At 45.0% G+C, this 23,162-nt stretch overlaps 1 protein-coding gene across 1 annotated transcript in view; it reads right to left on the reverse strand.

The window, feature by feature from the left end:
* The window catches only part of COPS2 (COP9 signalosome subunit 2), a 35,852-nt gene that overhangs the window by 11,819 nt on the left and 871 nt on the right, over window positions 1-23,162 (reverse strand). Inside the window, exons 2-7 of the mRNA XM_085873704.1 lie at window positions 18,718-18,831; window positions 15,542-15,619; window positions 7,002-7,127; window positions 6,637-6,726; window positions 6,166-6,243; window positions 5,884-6,058 (exon numbers count right to left, since the gene is read on the reverse strand). Coding sequence (XP_085729830.1) covers window positions 5,884-6,058; window positions 6,166-6,243; window positions 6,637-6,726; window positions 7,002-7,127; window positions 15,542-15,619; window positions 18,718-18,831 — 661 coding nt within the window. The remainder of the gene's footprint in view (window positions 1-5,883; window positions 6,059-6,165; window positions 6,244-6,636; window positions 6,727-7,001; window positions 7,128-15,541; window positions 15,620-18,717; window positions 18,832-23,162) is intronic.

The following is a 23,162-nucleotide window of genomic DNA, read 5'->3' on the forward strand; positions in this document are numbered from 1 at the left end:
TAAATAACCTCTCATTTTGAACTCTTTCAAACCAGCACAACAATAAAAGGCTTCATTCACCTTCTATCGTGGTATTTTTACCTTGGGCTTCTGCTGGTGGATACATAAAAAGGGAGGGTCTGCACTACACAATGAAAAAAAAATAAAATAGAAAGAAAGAAATGAAAAGATACAATGGGGACGAGGAGGTAAGAAAATGTAAATAGGGATGGGAGGGTGTGGGGGAGAGGGAAGTCACAGCAATATTAGGTAATCAAATATTATTACAATACTTTGAAAAAAAATGTAAGACTTAGAAGTTCCCATAAAACAGCATTAATTCTGCCAATACTGGATATTAGTCATATGAACCATCATTGTATCATGCTCTTCAAAATAATTTGTCAACCACAGTCGGTAATGCTGTCACATCTTGGAATTATCAATCATCAAGGTATTAGTGGAGCTCAAAACGAAAGAACCATGTCATCTGATAAGAAAACAATGCTCAGATATTCATGGAAAGGAATGGACGTGGTCTTTCACAAAGACCAGGCACTAAAGCCATACCAAGGACAGTTTTTTTTATGACGATTACTCAACCTCAGCCATGATTCACAATCAAAACAACACAGGAAAGATCCATAACATCAAGGAGATATTTCCAAGCTTTCACTTTTACGTCGGAACAAAACTGAGTCTCCTGCAGCAAGAGAATGCTTGATTAAAAAAAAAAACTGTTCTGTATTCCTATCATGGAGGAGTTTTTTTTGCATCCACCAATTTCCTCGACTCGATTATTTAAGCTGGGTGCTATCATGTGGTAAATATTCAGGATAAGGTGTCCTCAAATTTTATGGACATTTACACAAAAAGCATGATTGAAGCCCACACATCTCTTTTGCAAAGAAGACACGTTAGTTTTATTCCCATTTCAAGAATAGGTCAGATGAGATATTGTCAGGTCAGGTCAGATCAGATCTGGAACTTGCTACAGGTACCATGTAAACCTGCATTAACCTGTTCCATGGTCGGGTTGTCGGCGAATAAACAGTCTCCCCCACCAGGTTTCCTGATGAGGAGTGTGCATAGCTATGGACACCCAGCAGGACGAAAAACAAAACCTGTCAAAGGGCAGAGGAGCTCCTTGTGAGCCAACGGCCATCCATATCTCGTGCCCAACTCAGTCTGCAGACATCCTCCTGTAGTTGGGTTACTTTTAACTAGGAGGTTGGTGACAGGATTTGCACTCCGGCCATCGTAAAAGCCTTAATTCCGAAAAGTATACGAAAAGCACAAACAAAAAAAATGTGAAAACCTAATCCGTGGGAGTACCTCCTGTGCAGCTGCCCTTCACAGGACAGCTCACCGGATGATGGGATTGGGGCAAAGCCTTCGGGACCCCAATCTTTGATGATAGGAGGAAAACAACAGGGTAACCTACCCAGGTCAGATTGCGGGAGTGTGTGTCGGGGTGGTGCAGAGATGTCGTCCACCAGACGGCAGTCTTCTTGGGTTAACCTGAGGCGGTCCCTTTGGGTGGGTGCCTGGAATGTCCTATAGCGAAGAGAGGATTATCACCTGTCTTTGCTATCATCTGAGCTCAAGCGTTTAAACATTGGTATTGCAGCACTCTCTGAAGTTCAGAGACTGGATAGGGGCGAGATCATGGTGGGAGGTTACACAAACTATTGGTCTGGTTGCTCTGATGGTTACCATGCCCAAGGAGTTGCTGTCGCCAGGTCAGGTCAGGTCAGGCATGGGAGCATGCAGCATGTCACTGCGTACACTTTCCACCGGTACTCAAGGGACCTCTGTCTGGCCATCCCCCAGGCAGATGCCACAAAGCCCTGGAGCTTTACCCCATTTCAACCGGTTTACCGCAACCTGTGTTTCCACAAACGAAGGTGGACCACAGTTGATTGGATGGTCAGCAATCGGGATTGTAACACCCCTGACATCCAACTCGACAACTGGTGGATCAGCCTGGCACAACCGCTTAAAGTAACCGGCTCAGCGGGCCTTCACTTCGGACTCCTCTTTCAAGAGCCCACCACCCTCTGCTCTAAATGCAGTACACCGAGGGACGGGTTCGGACAAACGTAATGCGCGAATTCCCCTGTAAGGCCTTAGTTATTTTATAACTTGGTTTACGCAGTTCTTCAGCTAAAATGTAGGATCGGTTGGTCGCAATATAAATATAAATATAATTTCAATTTTTAGAAATCATATATTTTAACTAGTATGTGCCCGTAAAAAAAAAAAAAAAAAATTCAAACCGCGAGCAAGAAACAACAACCACACAGGCCGTTCCTTCACTCTCACGTGCCTGTACATGCGTGGCCCGGAAGTTCGCATATCGCAGTTACGATTATTCGCAATTTCCTATTAATGGCCAATTATTCAATTGGCGCCAACGTATTTTGCCTTTTCGCAATGTCATCGCAAGGAAAAACACAAAGAGAAGAGAAGAGAAAAAAAAACAAAAACATTTACTTCCTGGTTCGGAGCATATCATCTCTCTGATGTTACCAAAATCTATGCACCGTCTAATATGAAAACGATCATAACTTGGGGCATTGTGTTTATCTATATATGCGCATAAGAAATCGAGAAATTATTAGAATACACAAAGTCATCACTATCCGGAAATCTGCACGTTGTAACCCGTAATGGGGAACGTGGCTGAGGTTCTCTTCCCCATCGGCCATGCATACGCAGCAACATGTCCTGTCATTGGTTGGTAAATAAATGGCCATAACTTGGGAAGCACTTGTCCGATTAATATCAAACCTTGAAAAGGCACATCCTCAGGTCCCCAGCAATATACCTGGCAAGTTTCAATTAGATCGGCCAGTGGTTGTCGAGAAACAGCGGTCACACACACACACAAATGGAATTATAGATAGATGATTTTTTTTCGGATGTTCCATGGAAAAGACAAGCGTAGGTGGTTGGGGGGGGGGGGGTAAATATAAATCCTGGACAAGGAGGATCTAAGAAAACATTGAAGATGGAAGACCATTCAAATGCAGGATGCCATTGTTCATTGTATCATGTGATGTGAAAAACAATAAAGAAGGATTAAAACTTGTCTTTACAATATAGTCTGGCATGTTATTCTTATAGAAACCTGTTGGATCATCAAACAAATGGAAAGAATACTGAGAAAATTACTGTCCAAGTCATAGATGTGTGCGTGCACACCAGTGCATAGTGCTGGATATGATTAAAAAAAAAGGTGTCTCGTAGGAGTCAACACGCTCAAAACGGTCAATCAGAGCCATAACCAGCTCTTACTTTTCAGTGGGCATCTGATCGTACCATCTACACATCCCCATGAGCACATCAAAGGCTGATTTCTGGTCCGTTGAAGGCTGGATATCAGCAACTCGCAGGGAAATTTTGATGTACTTGGCACCGAAATCTTTCAATACGAACAGCGGTGTACAACTTTCGACGGAAACAAAATCGGCACGATCGAGAGTAGCCTGCGAATCATCCCTGCTGCTGCACTCAATTGATGCAATCGTTCGGCCAGAATATTCGTCGTCAAGATGTTGTGTGATTAAATCACCAATACAGTCACTCAAATTTATATCGCTGACATAATTCTTAACAATCACTTTCGCCCCAGAAACCACAGTCAATCTGAACTACCCAGGCCACTGCTCAGACGCCATGACCGAAGATGACTGCGCAGTTCTACTGCGCAGTTTGGTTAAAGGTGACTCGGCATTTTGGTGTGCGCGCACGAAATTATATTTTGAAAATAAATGCCGACATTTACATTTTGGGTTTTGAAACTTTTGCACCTTCGGCAGAAAATGTATAAATATAAAAGGCTAAAAATGTGTTTTATATTTATATTTCATTTCGGCAAATATACTGTCGGCGGATCCGTAAACCAAGTTATAAAATAACTAAGGCCGAAGCAGGAGGAGAATCACTTGACCACAAGTGATGCTCTACCCCCTTACAGATTCCTCACACATAGGCCTCCTTGTCCATCCTGAATGCAGGTACCGTTTTATGCCTCAGCTCCCTGAACAGGTCAGCTCTGCCATTCAGCCTGGCCCTGCAACTCTGGGCAATGGTATCCAGTGTCCCTTGAGACCAAATTCTTCTTCGCCCTTCGGTGAGTTCCAAGACATCCACAGACAACATCAAGGATGGTGGTCTTGAAGGCACTCCACAACTCTTCAGGATCCACCAAAGCACCCAGACCCCCACAAATCTCCACTCAGCTTGTTCGCAAACTCCTCAGCTACCCTCAAATTATTGAGCTTACCAACATCCAGCCTCAGCTGCGATGGTACAATTCTCCTCGATTTAAGGTGTAACTTAAGAGTTGCTACAACAAGTCGGTGGTCAGTATTGAGGAACTGAGCACTCCGGTAGAGCCTGCAGTTCTGGATCATCCTCCAGCGACCATCAACGAGCACATGGTCATCTCCTTTGCCACACCGCCAGCGTTGGAATACCAAGTCCAGCGATGAGCCTGTGGGCGCTGAAACCATGAACCAGCCACCCGAAGTCCATGACTTCTTGCAAAGTCAAGGAACTTAGTGCTATTCTGGTTCACAGTTCCAGACCCATGAGGACCACACGTCTCATAACCATCCCTATCAGTTCCAATCGATGCAATGAAATCCCCCAAGACTTGAAGAGTATCTCGCCTGGGGCACTGGTCAACCAGACTCGAGCATGGTGTAGAATGTGTCCTTCAGGGTGAGATCACTCGCTTCAGTCGGAGCATATACACACACCAAGGAAATGACACCCAAGGAGTGACGAATCCTTAGTCTCATAATACGCTCGTTGACTGGTGTTACCTCAATTATCATTGGAGTCATTGTAAAAAAAAAAAAAAATTTCAGATCTGCATCTTCACCAAAATCGAATCAATTCTTCCTCGTCACACAACCAACCTATCCAAGTTTTGTGTGAATCCGTCCATAACTCTGAGATATCGTGCTGTATACATCGTTTTTGGCTCCATCTCTCAATGGTGAAGAATTACTTAAAGAATTCTCGTATTCGGATCGGGATCATGATCTTCAGCAAAATATAATCAATTCGTCCTTGACACACACACAGACTGTGTGTGCGTGCGTGCGTGCGTGCACCAAATTTTGTCTGAATTTGTCGATAACTTTTTGATATATCCTGCTTACAGACAAACAGAGAGACAGGGGCAAAAACATAAGCTCTGTACACCTTCTGTCGTAGATGTAAGAAGTCTCTCATTTGGTGTTACCATTTGTGCACTCAAGTCAAGATATTGTGACCTCAAGTTCAAATCTTTAAGACCCATGTCGATTCATTCATTCGCTCTTAACGTCCTCTTCAATATAAAAACATGTACAGGTACAAGCTTTTAAAACCTCTCGAGTCTAGAGGACACTTTGGCTCATACACACTGAATGCATTTACGAGTTCAGGGTTGGCCTGTTTGGCATTCTTGGAATCCCAGGTTCCAATCCCATACACTTGTCCATCGTCCCCTGATGTCCTTGTAATTTATGCAAAAGTACACCGTAGTTACCCAACTTTCTTGTCCAACATCCTACACAGTAGATGGACATGATTCACAACTATCCGATGCTCACCAATGTCCACGAACCAACAAAGAACAATACGTTTTAAAGGCAATGGTGGTATTTGCATTTGTAAATATCCCTTCATCAATCACGTGACCCCTCACTCTCCCCCCAGCAGTCATTTCCAAAACCCAAAGTGCTACAAAATAAGTGTAATTTGAAAATAATTTGAATAAACAAGAAGACAACTGTCAGACGACACAGCTGTCCTATACAGCCAAGACACCATTTCATCCAAGTGTCACTTATCTTGTCAAATGCATTTGAACCCAGAAAAAGGCTTCGAGAGAGACAACGACACCTCTTATGACACCCATAATGAGAGGGTGTGGAATTGCAGATTTGATGTGCAGAGACTGCTCATATAGTGCTTTTAATTTCTTGTTGTTTTTCTGAGCCGTATACATCTGGATCTCTAATGCGTAAATCTCCAGCAGTTGCGTGCCCTTCTTCAAGTCATCTTCTCCGTTATCGGTCTGAGGGATGAGATTCAAAATACGTCTAAGTTATTCCAAAGCAATTAGTTGAGAACTATAAGCATTTGGAAACTAAAAGTTGAATTATATCGATGGTGGAAATATACCTGGCATGACTGATGGAGCTGTCGAAGTATCTTTTGAAGTTTCCCATATTCTTCTCTATCAAAGTACAGCTTTCCCAGCTGGAAGAAAAGATTGAGAAATGGAACAATATGTGCCCTGAGAAAAAGAAAATGTTCTTTTCCTGGTCATAGTTGCTCTGTTCCTTCACAGACAAGTTACATTGGCCCATCTGGTGTTTCTATCTTGGTACACAGCTCATGATACGACAATCACAGGTTAAGATCATACAATTTGATTTGTCCAGACTCCTGATGTTCTTTTATTGAATGCAAAATGATTCTCCTTCTGTCCTTATTATACACTTTATGTGATAAATGTACATTCAACTTCCTCCGTATGCCTTAGAGACTAGAAAAATAAAAAATTCATAAACAATTTTGGGCCTCCAAATTGGCAAACAAATATTATAACTTTTTTTTATAATGATGATGGCCATGATACAGCACACCAACCTTAGTGTTCGTTTTGAACCACAGCCGATCATTCTTCGCATCCTTCAACGCCTCAAGCGTAGTCTCATAAAAATCTTGAAGCAGCTCCATCTTCCCAAAGCAGACACAATAAAAAAAAACTGCACACAAAACTGCATTACAGGACTCAAACAATGACACAAGAGCAGGCAAAAGAAGAACAGGGGTCCTACTCCACAAAAGTCTTGTGGATCACAATCAAGCCAGGAAATTTAGCATGCGAGCAGTAAACGAGTTCACGGAGAAAACTGGTCGAGGGTTTCTGTTCAAGAATAGTTACAGAAACTATGCCATACTCAATTCAGTGCTTTTAAAATCAGGGCGGATCATGCATACAACTCCCACACCTGCTTTGACGTTGATATGTAGTCCAGGATGGAGTTGATCGACTTCTCAGAATAGTTGCGTGTTACCGCACTTTTGATGTACGTCAGAAGCTGTTTGTAGCGGTTCATCATTTCTACAAAATTTCCCTGCGCAGAAAGTCAGGCGAGTCACGAGTCATGCTGGCACAGCTCACAACATATGAATATGAAATAGTCTACATATTACATATGAAAATTGGACAACTTCTGTCCAACACTATAGATATACTAGAAAAGAACTCATCCTTACAGATGGGATAATTCGACCACTTTATATAATTTTCATTTTTTTTTTCATTGATGGGGGGATAATTTTCATTGATGACTTATAATACCAGCTTCAACAAGGTGGTGCTTTTCGATACACGTTTACATTGAGAAAAATCGGAGGCCTTCTTAATAAAAAAACAAGAGTCTTCTTGATTTATGAGACCGCACATAAGTAAAGGAACACTCGTTTTACCCTGTGCACGTTACACATCACATGCAGCTAATGTCACACCTCCCTGCACCTTGTATTTATTTAAACGCTTCTGTACAACGCTATTGAGGCCCGGTTGCAAGTCACCGTCTACATTTTCAAAAGAAGAGACATAATTACTCGAATGAACAAAATGTTTTTCCAAGCTTTTTTTATCCTGAAATAAAATACCCCCGAGCGGGAGTGCCCGTCATCTCTGCCAGAGGTCGACAGAAGCAAAATCAAATTAGGGGCATCTATAATCGATTCCATGGCTCATGGATCTGGTCGTAGAACGCAGATCGCCAGAACAGTCGGTCACTTCAAATAAATGATGGAGACACTTTTCTGAATAAGTGATCCTGACAACAGCAGGCGTGCTTTAATGCAAATTTATGTGATACCTGGGGTTCCACGAAATGGTCGGTAATATGGGAATTCTGGAATGTGATTATAATCGACCGTGTTGTAAACTCTCTCTAAAACGATCAGGCACGCGGGTAGCCAGCAGCCGACTTTCGGGTGGGCAATTCTGCGATTATGACATAAACTACGGGTACAAAAAGTAACTGTGCCAGACTGGAATAGGGGCAGTTTGTAAAGTACGTATGCTCTCCTTCCGGGTTTCAAAACCACCCACCCACCCCAGTACGCAGCCCGTACGCGGGCTTTAAACCACCCACCCCCTCATTTTTGCATGTACTTTATGAACGGCCCATACGGGGCAATAATATGCAAAAATTTCCACAGGACCCGGAGCATCTTCAGAGATTGGCGCTGGCCTCCGGATGACCACTTCAAATTAGCACCGGACATGTAAGAATCAGAGCGAAGTTTGAAGGGCTATAAAATCGGAACGAGAGCAAATTTCAAAAAAAATGGCTCGTGTTGTTCTCGATAATAGTGCATAGTATCTGAATCACTGACAACATTTGATCTCTCTTGATAAATGAGGGAGGAGATACGATTTGAAATCGACGATTTTCGCAACATTGACAGCCTCGTGACGTTGACCTCGACCTTGGACGACCTTGAAAGTTATATCGTTGTGCATATCCCATCGACCTCTATCCATTCCACTATCGGTTATTTGTCTCCACTCGGTTTGATTGTGGACGGACGGACGGACGTACGGATGGGCGGACAGACTTTGAGACTGGCTTTATTAGGTCATCTCTACTGAGATGATAAAGATGACCTAAAAATAGACCGTAGTAAGCACACAGTAGTGTTAAAAGATTTGCCTTTGAAACACTTCTTCAATCGCCCTTTTGAAGGGGGAGAGATATCACACAAACAAATACACAAACACACATTGTGTTTCAAATGATAGATATACACAATAGCAAGACGACTAGATATACACAACAAGACGACGACGTCGAGTCACAGTTCAGAAGATGGAGGCTTTATTGATCACCAAAGAATGCAGCATCAATCAACATCATGCACAGCCACATTGACGGCCTCTTCTTCACCCCCTCACATGCCACACCCACTTCCTCGGGGCTGTACTTCACAGCTCTCATTACATCCACCACCCAATATAACTTATCCAAGTGCTGCAAAACTGAAGGTTCTTGAAAGTATTAAAAAGGCCATTTGTGTTCTACAGAGTTCAAGTATATAATTCAATTTAAATAAAGGTTTAAAGGTGGATAAATAAACTAATTCTGGGTTTTACCGCCGTTTTACCCAGTATCTATTACATCATGCTATCTAACACGTTACATTAGTTATTTGTGCCTGTTGGTTGTGTCCTTCATAATGTCCTTATAAACAATAAGTTTCCTGTTTGGAATCATTTTCAATTTTTGTTTGCCTGCCAGGAAGGCAAACAGAGCAAAAAAAATCTCACTCCTCTCTGCACATGTGCGATCAGGACATATTCAAAGCCAAAGTTCTGCTAAACTGCAGACTTGTCTTCCTATTCATTTTCCGATTCGTGTTCAAAATATAACATTCGATTTGAATAAGTTGTTCCTCGATCATAAACTGACGAACATCAACTGATAAGATGGACAGAAGGATGGACATGAACCAATTGCTTAACCCTGCTTTTCACTTCACATGCACGAGGTAAAAATGAAGAAAGTAATCCCCACTGTAGGCCCACGCACACAGCAACCATACACACAGAACCAGGTGAGATAATTATGGGCAAGCAGTTCGTCCCCAAATGACAGTGCTGGAGGAGGTGGGGAAGTACCCTGCAGCAGCTTGGAGCATCAGATAAAGCCAGCAAGAGACACAGCCAGAGAGCAAAGAAAGAGCTTGGCCAAGGGTCTGTTTTGAAGGACTCACCTCACCCCTGCCCTGCCTCCACCCTTCTGCTATCAAGGCATTTCCGTCAGAGCCCGCAGATGTTGGCTGATGGCATCCCATGCCCACATATGTTGGCCAATGGCGTCTTGTGCCCGCACATAGTGACAGTATCTCAGCTAATGAATGGCCTCGGTGCTTGATGGCATCTGTGCCAATCACGAGCCGCCTTGCTGAATGCTGATCGGGGTGGCTGTGCAGAAGCTCAGGAATTTTTTTTTTGGGGGGGGGGGGAAGGGGTGGCACCCTTACTGTTGGGAGGTTCGAGTGCCGGCGCTTTTTCCTCTTCATAGATGGTGTAAGAGAGGGGGTTTTGGAAGCCATGTCATGGTGTGAATGTGTAGGGTACCTCGTGCCAGAATGCCTCCCTCTCGCCCAGCTACCACCTGGTTCGATACGAGACACACGTGACAAAAAACCTTAACTCCTTTAGTCTAAAATGGGCAAGGCCTGTCTCCTGCACGAGCCATATACCAGACAATTACCCCCAACATGCATCTTCAATACATGTTCAAAAATCCAATAAATGACACAAACACAAATGGTGCTGTGGCCTTAAATTCTAACGCCTACCACCTACTCCAAAAGACGGTATGGTTATAGTCGTTTATGTAACCAGAGGGGACAGGCCACAGGAGAGGATGGTTGCCCCAGGAACTACCTGCTGCAGCTGATTGAGAAATACTTGCGAGAAATGGGACTGTGCGGCAAAAAGATCCAACTGTTGGATGATGCCAGAAACAAGACACAAGAAGAAAAAGAGCAATCAGCAAGTGCAGACTCTCACCAGGACTTCTTTTGTGTGGTGCGTTGTGTGTGGTGCTTGTGTATTGGTGCGTTACTTAATAAATAAGAGTCATAATTAGAACTGCCACTTTATAACTGCTGGCAATGATGACCTGGTACCAAGACGGCCCGCTATGATTGGACACCTGACCCTGATCCATGAGGTATTTATTTTATTATTATTCAACTGAATTGAGAATGGGATTAAAATAAATTCAATTGAAATCAAATGGAAGACCAAATAGGTCCAGTCCTGCATTGGAGTCATCAGAAGGAATCTGAACTAAAAAAAGCAGAGGAAGTCATCAGGAGGGACCTGGATAGGATTTGCATTTCAGCTGCTGTTACTCTACCTTCAAACCCATCCAGGCACAGCCAAGTGAGCCTTATTCAAAAAATAATAATAATAAAGAACCCATATCAAATAGTTAAATATTTCTGGCTGCTATAACATGCATCCAATCAAGTTGAGATTTAAAACATGTATTCCCCATCACTACTGGGTTATTTAACATTTCTTCAATCTAATAAGGCTGCCAAACCATGTGACCAATCAATTATTCCTTGTCAAACTTGTACACACATGGCTTGGGGAACATTTGTGTGAAGTTTCCCTTCAGTTCTGGAGAAGAAGATTTTCATGGGTTTTAGGGTAAATCCAATATGGCTGCCAAACCATGTGACCGATGACAATGTGTGAACTTTTTGTTCGTCATGGATAGGCGGTCACACCTGCAAAGTTTTGCCTCAATCCGTTCAGCCACTTCAGAGAAGATTTTTGAAGGATTTAAAAAATAAAATAAGATAAAAAAACAATATGCCTGCCGAATAACATGACTGATGAAGTCATCAATTTTTTTCTGTGGACCATTTTATCCCTAGATGCCGCTCAAACATTTTCATACTGATCGGATGTGGCGTTCTATATATGCAATTATGTCATCATAATGAAGGCACCTACGATGTCATCAAAAAAAATTAAATCACACATTCCCCATGTGGAGGACTTTCCGTGTGCCAAGTTTCAATTTTTTCCTTTGTGTGGTTTCAGAGATACAGGGGTCCAAAGTTTTTCCACTTTTCCAACATGGCAGCCACACCACGTGACCTACGATGTCATAAATATGATCAAAATATTCTACATGAGTAGTCGCACCTATAGTGAAAATTGTCTCAATCCGACAAGCGGTTGCGGAGAAAGACGAATGTTCTGTGCGGACAAACAAATAGACAGACAGACAAACGGACCAAAATGCAATACCCTCTCTTTGGGGCGAGGGTAATGAGAAGGCATCCAGGCATAACAAGAGAAGCACGATGTTCCTTTATAGAAGAATGTTTTTCAATATTTCTGACCCCTGTAATGATTGGCAATGTTGTGTTGGAGACAAACAGGGAAGCCAATCGATGTAGTGTTAGAACAGCAGAGGAAGAAAAACAGATGCCACCTGTGTCCTCGTGGTGCAGACAATAGAGTCAAGTTGGAGTGCACAAGGTGTAAGCAGCCTGTCTGGCTTGCCCACAGCTTGAAACACTTTAGCTGTGACAATTGCTTGTAGGTTGGCATGCAATGTACTTTGTAGATGTAATTTTTGAAGTTCTTATTTTGACTATGAATAAACATCTTTTCAATTTGCATTTGCATTGCTGAATTGTGTTGTTTTGGGGGGTTTTTTTTCTTTTCCTTGTTTGTTTGCTTTATCAATAAAACATCATACAATCAATATTAGATTGGTCATTGATGTGAAACTTCAGCAGATTGAGTGAAATCGAGTTGTTTCAAGTTTGGGTCTGAAAATAACCAAGTTGGTAAGTTAGTCGTAAAACAAAAAATTGAAAACGAGTTGTTCGTGTCCTAAAAGACCCCAATTGTTTTTTAAAAAACAAAATACTTTAAAATTTGTTTGTTTACCTTATCTCCAAAACATCTCATCAAATATATTGTTGTGGCTACCAAATTCGCAAACCACCATTCAGGTCCCTTAGGTGAGGTATCTCGGCAAGTATATGTGTAGTTAGGCCCAAACCCGTTGTCTAGTGGGAATACATGTCATTTATGCGTGCTGCGACTCTTCAGGATAGCCGTTTTTCTTTTACTATCTTTATTTTGGACCAACCGCCATGATTACCACCACAACCACAACATCAACCACCAACCACAACGCCGCTTCACCACAACCGCCACGACCTTCACGTCACACTTCGCAACCGTCGCATCGCCACCGTTCTTGCGCCGCCTGTGGGTACCGGTGTTGGACTCGTGCAGGGCGCGCGCCGAACAGCGTGTACAAAATCACGGATTTTGTGCTTCAAAAACGGATCAAAAACGACACACGCCCACTTTTTGCCGTCCAATCGGTGAGCGAGGGGCGATTTGGCCCCGCCTCCAGGGCGATCGATATATGCAAATTTGTGGATCAAAAAGCCTTCACGCCCACTTTTTCTCGGGCCAATGGGGAGCGAGGTGAAAGGTCGAAGGGAGGGGGTCAAGGATGAGAGGGCGAAGTTACGGGGCGGATAAAAGGACCGTGTTCGTCAGTGAGGAGAGTCCAGAAGTGGAGAGTCGGAGAGTCCAGAGGCGGAGAGAGGAGAGTCGGGGAGTCCAGAAGTGGAGAGTCGGGGAGTCCAGGAGTGGAGAGTCGGAGAGTCCAGAGGCGGAGAGTAGGAGAGTCGGAAGCAGAGGGTCAAGACTTCGCGGGCGGTGGAGCTGCTCGTCGTGTGCGTTGGAGTCGGAACGGAGGGGACGGAGCTGTGGAAAGGCGGCGACACCAGACGAGGGGGTGCTCGCGTCGTGCAGGGAGCTGCACCCGAGGGAGGCCGACAGCGCGACCTGGCCGAGGTGGAGACGCTCGTCGCGGGATAATAAAGATCCTCTATACCCCGAGCATCAGCAACCCCCTCCTGTTCCCCCCGCGCTGAGATAGTGCGACCAAGGGGGCCCCTTTCCCACCCCCTACCAGATACTGCCCGCGAGGCCCGCGGGGTTGGGGCGCCATCGCCGCTCCGCGTCTCATCACCAGACGGGTAGGCGCGACCCGGTCTCGGCCTCAGGCCCGCCTCATCCTTGAGGGTATTCTTTCCTTGGTTTTGGGTATGTGTTGTCGGCGCCGTCTGTGAAGTAGAATTGTATAAGTGTTGCCGTGTGCTCGGTAGTCGGTATTAGCTCTGCATTGTGTTTTCGCTTTTACATTTGCTTTTTGTGTAAATTACATTGTGTCTTTTCTGTGTGCATTTGGTGGAATTGTATATGTGTGCTCCCGTGTGCCGCGAATAAATGTGCTTGGTGTTGAACTGTTTCCCGCTTCGCTTCGTCTTTTCCTCTATTGAATCCCCATCTTGCTTCACGTAAAGGGTTGGTAGTGGGCTGAATACGCCCGATAATTAATCGAACCGTCGAGGTCGACGATAACACCGCTCGGTTATTCTGATAGTACGGAATGGGTCGCTTAAGTGGCCCGTGTCCGAAGTCGACCTGCGGCGAGGTGCGATCGCCCGGTCTACCCTCCGCGTGGGTACTTAGGTAGGTCGAATTTGGCGAGCAACCCTATCCCACGCGGGGGCTGATTGGCTCGATCGCGGTGAGACCGAAAGGTCCACCCGTGACTGGTTCCCGGCGTTAGTCCGAGAGGGTCACGACTGGATTGTCCGTCCGGTGGGCGACGTGCCGCGATTCGAGTTACGTGGCCGTCAGCACGCCGGCGGGCGCGAATACCGCAACAATATTTAATCATTTTTGTGAAACTTTAGCAGAATGAATAAGATTTTGTGCTTCTGAGTTTGGGTCATAAAAGACTCCAGTTGGTATGTCAATTTTATTTTTAAATATTATTTATTTTATAAATGTTTGTTGACTTTATCACCAAAAGACCATGTTTAGTCATCTATAATCTAAAAGGAGCTCGGTCTCAGCATGCCTGCGTCAGTCCATCCATCTGTGTGTGCACGTGTGCGTCCATCCGTCTCTGCCCGTGTCCGTCAGCAATTGTCCTCTCGGGGATACCACTAATCAAGCCCAATCTGAAAACAGTATGATATAGTTGAGTAAGGTGAAGATAGATGGGCCGGTTTCAATTTACATCAAAACAAAAACTCTTGCTCCTTAATTTTCTTCTTCACTTATAATAATGGTGAGTCTCATTCAATCCCATTTTTCATATCAATTAAACGCTAGCTATATTCAATGCAGTACTTGTTTTTTTAAAAAAACATTTCCATTTTATTCATATCACCCTATCAAACAGTATTTCTGATTATACACCACCTTTTAAAGCATCACAAAGCAGGTCGTTCTACTTGCAACACAGGTGAGAAAAGGACACAAACAAAAAGCAGCTGATATTTCAATAATTAATTTGCATGATTTTTAAAAGGTGAAAGTTAAGTTATATTTATTTTCCCTGGAAGCGATGGATCGAACATTCTCGTCGATATGAAAAGAACAGATTTAGTGAAATTGAGTGGGATCGAGTTGGGGTTCTAAAGGATCCCAATTAGTACGATTTGGTTGTAAAAATGTTTGTAGGATGAGGGTCAAAGGAGAAATAACGAAGGACAGGAGGTGTATAGAGGAAAAGGAAGAAGACCTACCATAGCCCACAACACATTTGTTCCACGCTCCTCGAGGCCCTAGGCAATGGCTGGGGGCCTGTATAGGTACATATACTAATGATATCACTGAAAAGGGAACTCCTACGTGTCATGGATGTTTGTCTCACCCGGAGGCCAGTTTCATAACCGTCAATATTATATAGCTTCTATAGGTCCCTACCCATATTTTTCTGAATTCACGTACTTCACCTGTCCCACAATAAGCAATATAAAGATGGCCCAGGAGTAGCCAGTCATTTTTTTTTTGAACACTTTCAACTTTTGGGAAAGCAAATGTTGCACAAAAATGGTTGGAAAAAAAAAATTAAAGAAACTTTGTTAATGTTTTTTTTTTTAAACATGTTACCAGCTTAAAGTTGATCTTGATCATTTGTTTCAAAGCCTTGAATCCCCATTCTCCCTTCTCTCCCTCGAGTTCCAATACCTGTAAGAGAATGTCAGCAGAGTTAAATTGGCAAAGGCTGACATAAAAATGGAGAAGAAAAAAAAGACAAATTTTCATAAATGCAATGAGAGTAAAATTAAAATCATATCAAATAGACAAAGTATGGACAGCTTTCATGACATGAAGCACATTGGGCTAACAATATTCTTGACCATGAATTTCAATCAGGTCAGGTCAGATCAGGTCAGGTATAGGAGAATGTGTGAGAGCAGCACGTCGCTGCGTCCACTTTCTGCTGGAACTCCAGGGGCATCTGTCTGGCCATCCCCCAAGAAGATGCCTGGCCCGTCCCCATCTCCTTGAGATTCTGATCAATTGCTGCAACCAGGAGGCACGTGGTCAGCCCATTGATCTCCTCCACTCATGAGGCTCCCTCGCTGAGAGAATCTGGTGAGCAGGATCAGTGTCAGGAAAATGAGCCACATGTCCATACAGCCGCAGCTGATGCTCACGGACTAAGCAGGTAACAAATCTCATTTGAGTCTCTCAGCAACCGCTCGTTGGACACAAAGTCCAACGAGACCTGGTACCAATGGAATAAAGTCTCCGTCTCAGATCCCTGGTCAGAATCCAAGTCACTCATCTGTAGAGCAAGACTGGAAGCACAAAGGACCTGAAGACTCAGACTGAAGACTCACAGCCAGCAGAGACATAAATATCACCACCAAGGTAAGTGAATCTCTCCATGACCTTAACATCCTCATCACAAACAGGTACAGACAAGATAGCAGCATCCAATATCTCAATGAAAGCCTGGATCTTGGTTTTGACCCAGGAGACCTGTAATCCCAGTGGCTCAGACTCCTCATTCAGCACCTCAAGGGCCCCCAAAAGGACCCAGAGTCTCCACAAAGATGACTGCATCATCTGTCGAATCAAGGTCAGAGAATTTGACATTCCCAAACAACACACCGCAGCTTGATCTCTTGGACATCCTCCACAGAATCCAGTCTATACAAGTGCTGAAAAGTGTGGGGGCCAGTGACAACTGGAAAGAAGTCAGAGGGGGTATCACCACATCTCACAAGACTCTCAGTACCAGAGTATAGTTCAGACATCAGATTGATCAGTTTTGGTGGCACCCCACAAAGACCAAGAACCTTCCAGAGGGCATCCAGGTTCACTAAATCGAACGCTTTGCAGAGATCAACATAGGCTGCAAGCAGCCCCTGCCGAATTTCTCGTCTGCGTCCGGTGAGGACCCGAAGAGCAAGGATACAGTCAATCGTTGACCTCTTTGGTGTAAAGCCTGACTGCTCTGGGCGCTGGTGGTGAACCTGATCAAGAATTATCCAAGCAAAAACCTTGCCCGGCACTGAGCAGCGTCACCCCTAGGTAGTTGTTGCAGTCTTGTTGATCACCCTTCCCTTTCTTTACGGACAACAAGGCCCCTCTTCCAGTCAGTTGGATGATGCCTGTTTTCCAGGCAGAGCACAGAACAGCATGTAACATGAGTACAGCATTTCCACCACCATTGAGAAGTTCAGCATTGATGCCACATATCCCAGGAGCTTTTCCCCATTTCAACCGGATCACCACAGCTCGTTTCCACAAACAAAGGTGTATCACAGTTGATTGGAGGGTCAGCAATAGGGATAATAACACCCCTGACATCAAACTCAACAGCTGGTGGATCAGCCTGGTACAATGGCTCAAAGTAAATGGCCCAGCAGGCCTTCACTTCAGACTCCTCTGTCAAGAGCCCACCAACCTCTGTTCAAACTGCAGTACACCGAGGGACGGGCTTGAAGGAACACAATGCACGAATTCCCCTGTAAGCAGGATGAGAATCACTTGACCACAGCTGATGCTCACCCCTCACAGATTCCTCGCACACAGGTCTCCTTTCCCACCCTCAGCGCACGTACAGTTTTACACCTCAACTCCCTGAACAGCTCAACTCTGCCATTCAGCCTGGCCCTGCGACTCTGGTCTATGGTATCCAATGTCGCTTGAGAGACAAACTTCTTCTTCACCCTTCGGTGAGTTCCAAGACATCAACCGGCTACATCAAGGACGGTGGTCTTGAAGGCACTCCACAACTCTTCAGGATCCCCCAAAGTACCCAGACCTCCAAATTCCCACTCAGCCTGTTTGCAAACTCCTCAGCTACGCCCTCATGCTTGAGCTTGCCAACATCCAGCCTCGGCTGGGATGGCACCATTCTCGCGGATTTAAGCTGCAACTTCAGAGTTCTCCCACAAGCTTGTGGTTGGTATTGAGGAACTGAGCACTCCGGTAGACCCTGCAGTTCTGGATCATCCTCCAACGACCGTCAATGAGGACAATCAATCTCCTTTGCCACACCGACAGCATTGGAATACCAAGTCCAGCGATGAGCCTGTGGGCGCTGAAACCATGAACCAGCCACCCTAAGTCCATGACTTCTTGCAAAGTCTTGCAAAGGATGACATCAGCACCACCCCGACACACACCACCGCAATCTGACCCAGGAAGGTTACCCCGTGGTTTTCCTCCCATCATCAAAGAGTGGGAGTCCCGAAGGCTTTGCCCCAATTCCGTCACAGTGTGAGCTGCCCTGCGGAGGGCAGCTGAACATGAGGTCCTCCCACAGAGTGAGTTTCCAATTTTCTTTGCTGTTTTCTTGTGTTTTGCATTTTACGGTGGCCGGAGTGCAAATCATGTCACCAACCTCCTCAAAAAAGTAACCCAACTGCAGGAGGACGTCCGCAGACAGTTGGGCACTAGATATGGATGGCCGTTGGCTCACAAGGAGCTCCTCTGCCCTTTGACAGGTTTTGTTTTTAGTCCTGCTGGGTGTCCATATCATACACCCTCCTTCCCAGGAAACCTGGTGGGGGAGACCGTTTCGTTGCCAACAACCCGATCATGAAACAGGTTAGTACAGGTTTACATTATGCCTGTAGCAAGTCACAGATCTGATCTGGCCTGACCTGACAGAATTTCAATCAAGCACCGAGATTGGTGGCTCAATGTAACTTTCTTTGAAATAATGAGCCTGCACGAGTCCAATTCTCTCACAATTGTCAACCAAAAGCCAAATAGTTTCGGAATAATGACTAAACCGTTTTAAATACACCAAGTTATCACCATACCTTCTGAAAACTTGCAAGGGCTGAGGGAGGATCATCCTCTTTCAAAGCTTTTGAGTTGTAATACTGATTTTCAAGATCCACATTGGGCTCAGAGTTGCTGTCTTCTGAATATTCCTGTAGAGACAGGTGAATAGGTACTCTACATCGGTGGAAGTTTTCAAATCCCCCTTACCCCCCACCCCCAGTCTACCCCCCCAACCAACCCACACCCCACCCCCAAGTGTACATCATACATCCCACATCCTCTCTTTGCATATCAATCCATCAAATTATTTTCTCCTCACTCCCCTATCCTGCCTTTTCTCTCCTATCGTCCTATCTTTATTTCTGCTTGTTAAAAATTATTTTTTCTCAATACAAGACAAAGCTGATCAACATTTTGTAAAACTGACATATAGCAATTTTCCTTACTTACACAATAGTGCAACACCATTGCAAGTTTAAATGATTACAACTTGTTTCATCATTTTTTTTTTTTGGCCAGAATATGCCTGCCAACAAACGAATCTCAACAATCCAACGGCAATAAATATAGCGACAGCAGGGTGTCCCGACAGCTTACAAATCCGTCGTGTCAGCTCATAGGTAGCAAAACTGCTCCCACACTTGTTTTGTAAACATTTTGCCTTTTCGAAAAATTACTGAAACCCATCTCGTTCAAAGTAATCAGCATTTGAGGGAGAGCACAGATCAGCATTTATGGACTTGCTGAATTTAATCATTTGAAATATGATGAAGCTTAGCTGATGTAATTTTGAGGATCTTCAAAATTCCACTTTACCAGGGGCCTTCTTTGACGTATGAACGACTCAATGTGGAGTGTATAAAGCAATAAACAAGCAAACAAGAAATTGGCATTAATAAATGGCTTCCTGGGCTGCTGCAAATGCAAAACTCAAGTTATACAAGTACAGAAGAATTGCCAAAGGAATTAACCTATGTACCCGTTTCTACGGACAGCTAATGGAAGAGGTTTGGACTCGAGCTTTCGGTACCCTTGGGTTTACCTGATCTTGAGCTTCTACACCTTACCATTAGCAGTGGCCTCTCCTGCGCAGACCACATAGCAAAGCTGGTTTCCAAATGCAGCTGCAGACTTGACATCGTGTCATTCCAAGTCATTCCTTCAAAATTCAGAGCTACTCACAGCCTATAAGGCCTTTTTCCATAGCTTAATGGAGTACCGCTTCCACATAAGGGTGGACACTCCAGCATCTCATCGCTCCCTGTCCTGGATTATGTGGAAACTGGAGTTCTCAACAACTGAATCTCGCATTGATGAGGCCAAAGCACAAGGTGTCATCTCATTTGTATGTGCGCACGCATGTGTGTGAGCCCGGCAGTGCACGAAAGCGGTGTTTGGAAAGAAAACGCTGTTGCACAAGCCCTGGCTGGCTGCCTACATCCTCACCTGAGGATTGGAATTTGAGGTCTTGATCCTTGAAGTTCAGAACCTCTCAATATTTATATTTGGATCCCCATCAATACAGTTACTCCATCCAGTCAATAAGAATGAAAAAGAGAGCCAAACTATATACTATCAAGCTCTTTCCCCATGGGTGGCAGTTTGACTTATCTGGTAGTCAAATAAGTGGGCTCAGCAGATATATGCTGCAGTTACATACTGTACTCAAAATAAACCAAACTTGTACAGTTATTGTACCGTATTAAACAAGTAGAAAAAGACATAAATTGTCATAACCCTCGTTGTTTTAGTAATTTTGCTGAATGGAGTGAAAGGGCTAGCTCGAGCCCATATTTATGTACATCTAAAATAACCACCAGTCGGCCATCTTGGATCTGATGTCGAAACAAAATGATGTGCATCACGTGTTGACTTTGTGCCAAGCACGAATAAAATTGGTCCATACATGTTCGAGATATGGTTGCGGATGTACACAAAAATCAAAACCAAACCCACAAGTCCCCGTTTCGGAGTCAGTATGCCTGGTGTTGGCTTGGGATCCTCAGATCCTGAGTTCAAATCCCGCTGAGTTGTTGAATTAATACCAGGTGGGGTTGACTCTGCCTGTCATCCTTCCGAGGTCGGCAAAATGAGTGCCAGCATGCTGGTATACTGTGTCGGAGTGGCGACCCGTCCAAGATTGTGTCCAATAGCCAAGGAGACTGCTGAGGCAGCACCAACGCTCGGCACAGAGTGTGGTCCCAATGGATGGATGGACTCAATCCAACAGGGACTAATAATTACCACAATAGAACAATGATACGTTGTACTGTCGCGAGCCGGGTATCGGCGACGAGCACGACCGCTAGATGAAGCTGCAGAGTCGACTCCACCGAACACCTGGAATTTATATCGTACCTTTTCGGAAAACTCCGACAAGTACGGGTCCCTTACCGGACCGTGAATCGTCAATAATTACACCACGTGGCACAGGGTTATTTGCCAATCTACAAAATACCTAGAGCTCCACGTGGCGAGTTTACCGAGTATTCACACCCTCGACGGCGCTCGTACGGAACAAGCCACTAACATGCTCGAACAGTGTGCGACCCGAGCGGATGATCATCGAGATCCGTCGGTCCAAATGTCCCCTTACGGCAGCAACAACGGCCTTGCTAATTCACACACACACACACACACACACACACACACACACACACACACACACACACACACACACACACACACACACACACACATCACGCTAAGCCAATGGAAGGAAACACAGCAACAAACCGATACATTTAACACATGGGTTTATTTATAATGGGGCAGGGGGGCACGCAAGAAGCAGAGTTAAACGAATAAAGAGATGCACGTATGTACAGCAAGGCACTTAACAATATATTACTTACTAGACTAGCGCCACACACACACACACACACACACACACACACACACACACACACACACACACACACACACACACACACACACACACACACACACACACACACACACACACACACACACACACACACACACACACACAGCCTTTATTGAGGCCTCCAACTCAGAGGAAAAGGCGATCTGAAGACCAGAGCCTGCCTCGGACCTGTCCACCTCGTGTGGTCTTCGAGCTGATTCGAACCAGGCACCAGCGAGAGGAGAGACGAATCAAGACATCAACGAGTGGCCTCCCGAGCTCCACTCAGCGCTCATGCCGACAACCAAACCTCTCCTCTGTATCCCGAACCGTCAAGAACGCAGGAGGTTTCTCTGCCACCTCTCCGAGTTCAATGTCAAAGCGAGGGCCGACAACTCCACACCCATTCAACCTGCCCGTCAGATCGACCACGACCCTGCCTGCTCGATGGTCATCAACTATCTCAAACACTCGCTAGTTCACCGACTGAAACATGGCGCGCAACCCTTGCGGTTCTTGTGGGGGATGGTGGCTCCCAAACTCTCGCTAGTTCACTGACGGAGAGACGGCGCGCAACCCTTGCGGTTCTTGTCCGGCAGGATCTCCTAAGCTCTCTCGGAGGTCCAAATTGTGCCGCACCCTTATTCACCCTGTCTCCGGGGGGGGGGACGCCTCCGCCCTCCCCGCTCTCCCTTACTGGATGGTTTTGGCGCGCAGAATCGCTCGTCGCCCTGTCACTGGCCAAAACGAGCGGCAAGTCTGTCAATTGGTCCGGGGGCGTGGTGACATCACGAGGACCCCTTTCTCCCTATTGCGGGATCTGATTGGCTGAGCGGCGGTCACCCCACCCGTAGCACGCTGATTGGTCGAGGGCCACCGGGAGGCTCCTCCTTGAACTCTGCCCATCAAACAGCCAGAGGAACATTATCCTGCATGGGCTCCACCCACATACGTGCTGACACGCACGTAGGCAATGGCGTCGGTGTGAGGAAGCGAGGTGAAGGCGGGTTGTTGTAGTTGATGGTGTAAAAATAAAAGAAAACCCTAACTATCAAAATAACTCACAGCGCAAGTACATTTATTCACCCATTAAACGAGGGACGGGGACCCTAACTAAAAATACACATACTTACCGATATAACCTTCTATAGGACCTGTACGTTGTGTGCTCAAGGCTTCCAGATTTGCAACAGTACAACCTGTCATCATATTTCAACCAAAAAGAAAAGCAAAATGAATGTTGATTCTCGAACAAATGTGGACATGGGGAAATTATCAAAAACTCAAACACAGCTGAAGATCCTTCGAGGTATGCATACTCGTCCCTGAGCTGTGTCGCATGGATTCAAACCTTGAGCCAGCTCTAAACTGCAATTCTGGTGTTTCACATGAAGGGTGATACGTGTGTGTGTGTGTGTGTGTGTGTGTGTGTGTGTGTGTGTGTGTGTGTGTGTGTGTGTGTGTGTGTGTGTGTGTGTGTGTGTGTGTGTGTGTGTGTGTGTGTGTGTGTGTGTGTGTGACGTTAGTCTCTGCTTTCAGATGTCATTGCGTCTATCACGAAGAGTAGGCGAGTTATCGCTGGCACCACGAACACATTACCAATTCATACCTAGC

Source organism: Eptatretus burgeri, chromosome 3 (genome assembly GCF_056783735.1).
Source record: "Eptatretus burgeri isolate ZD-2024b chromosome 3, Ebu_testis_v1, whole genome shotgun sequence".
In the NCBI taxonomy this organism is placed as follows: Eukaryota; Metazoa; Chordata; class Myxini; order Myxiniformes; family Myxinidae; genus Eptatretus; species Eptatretus burgeri.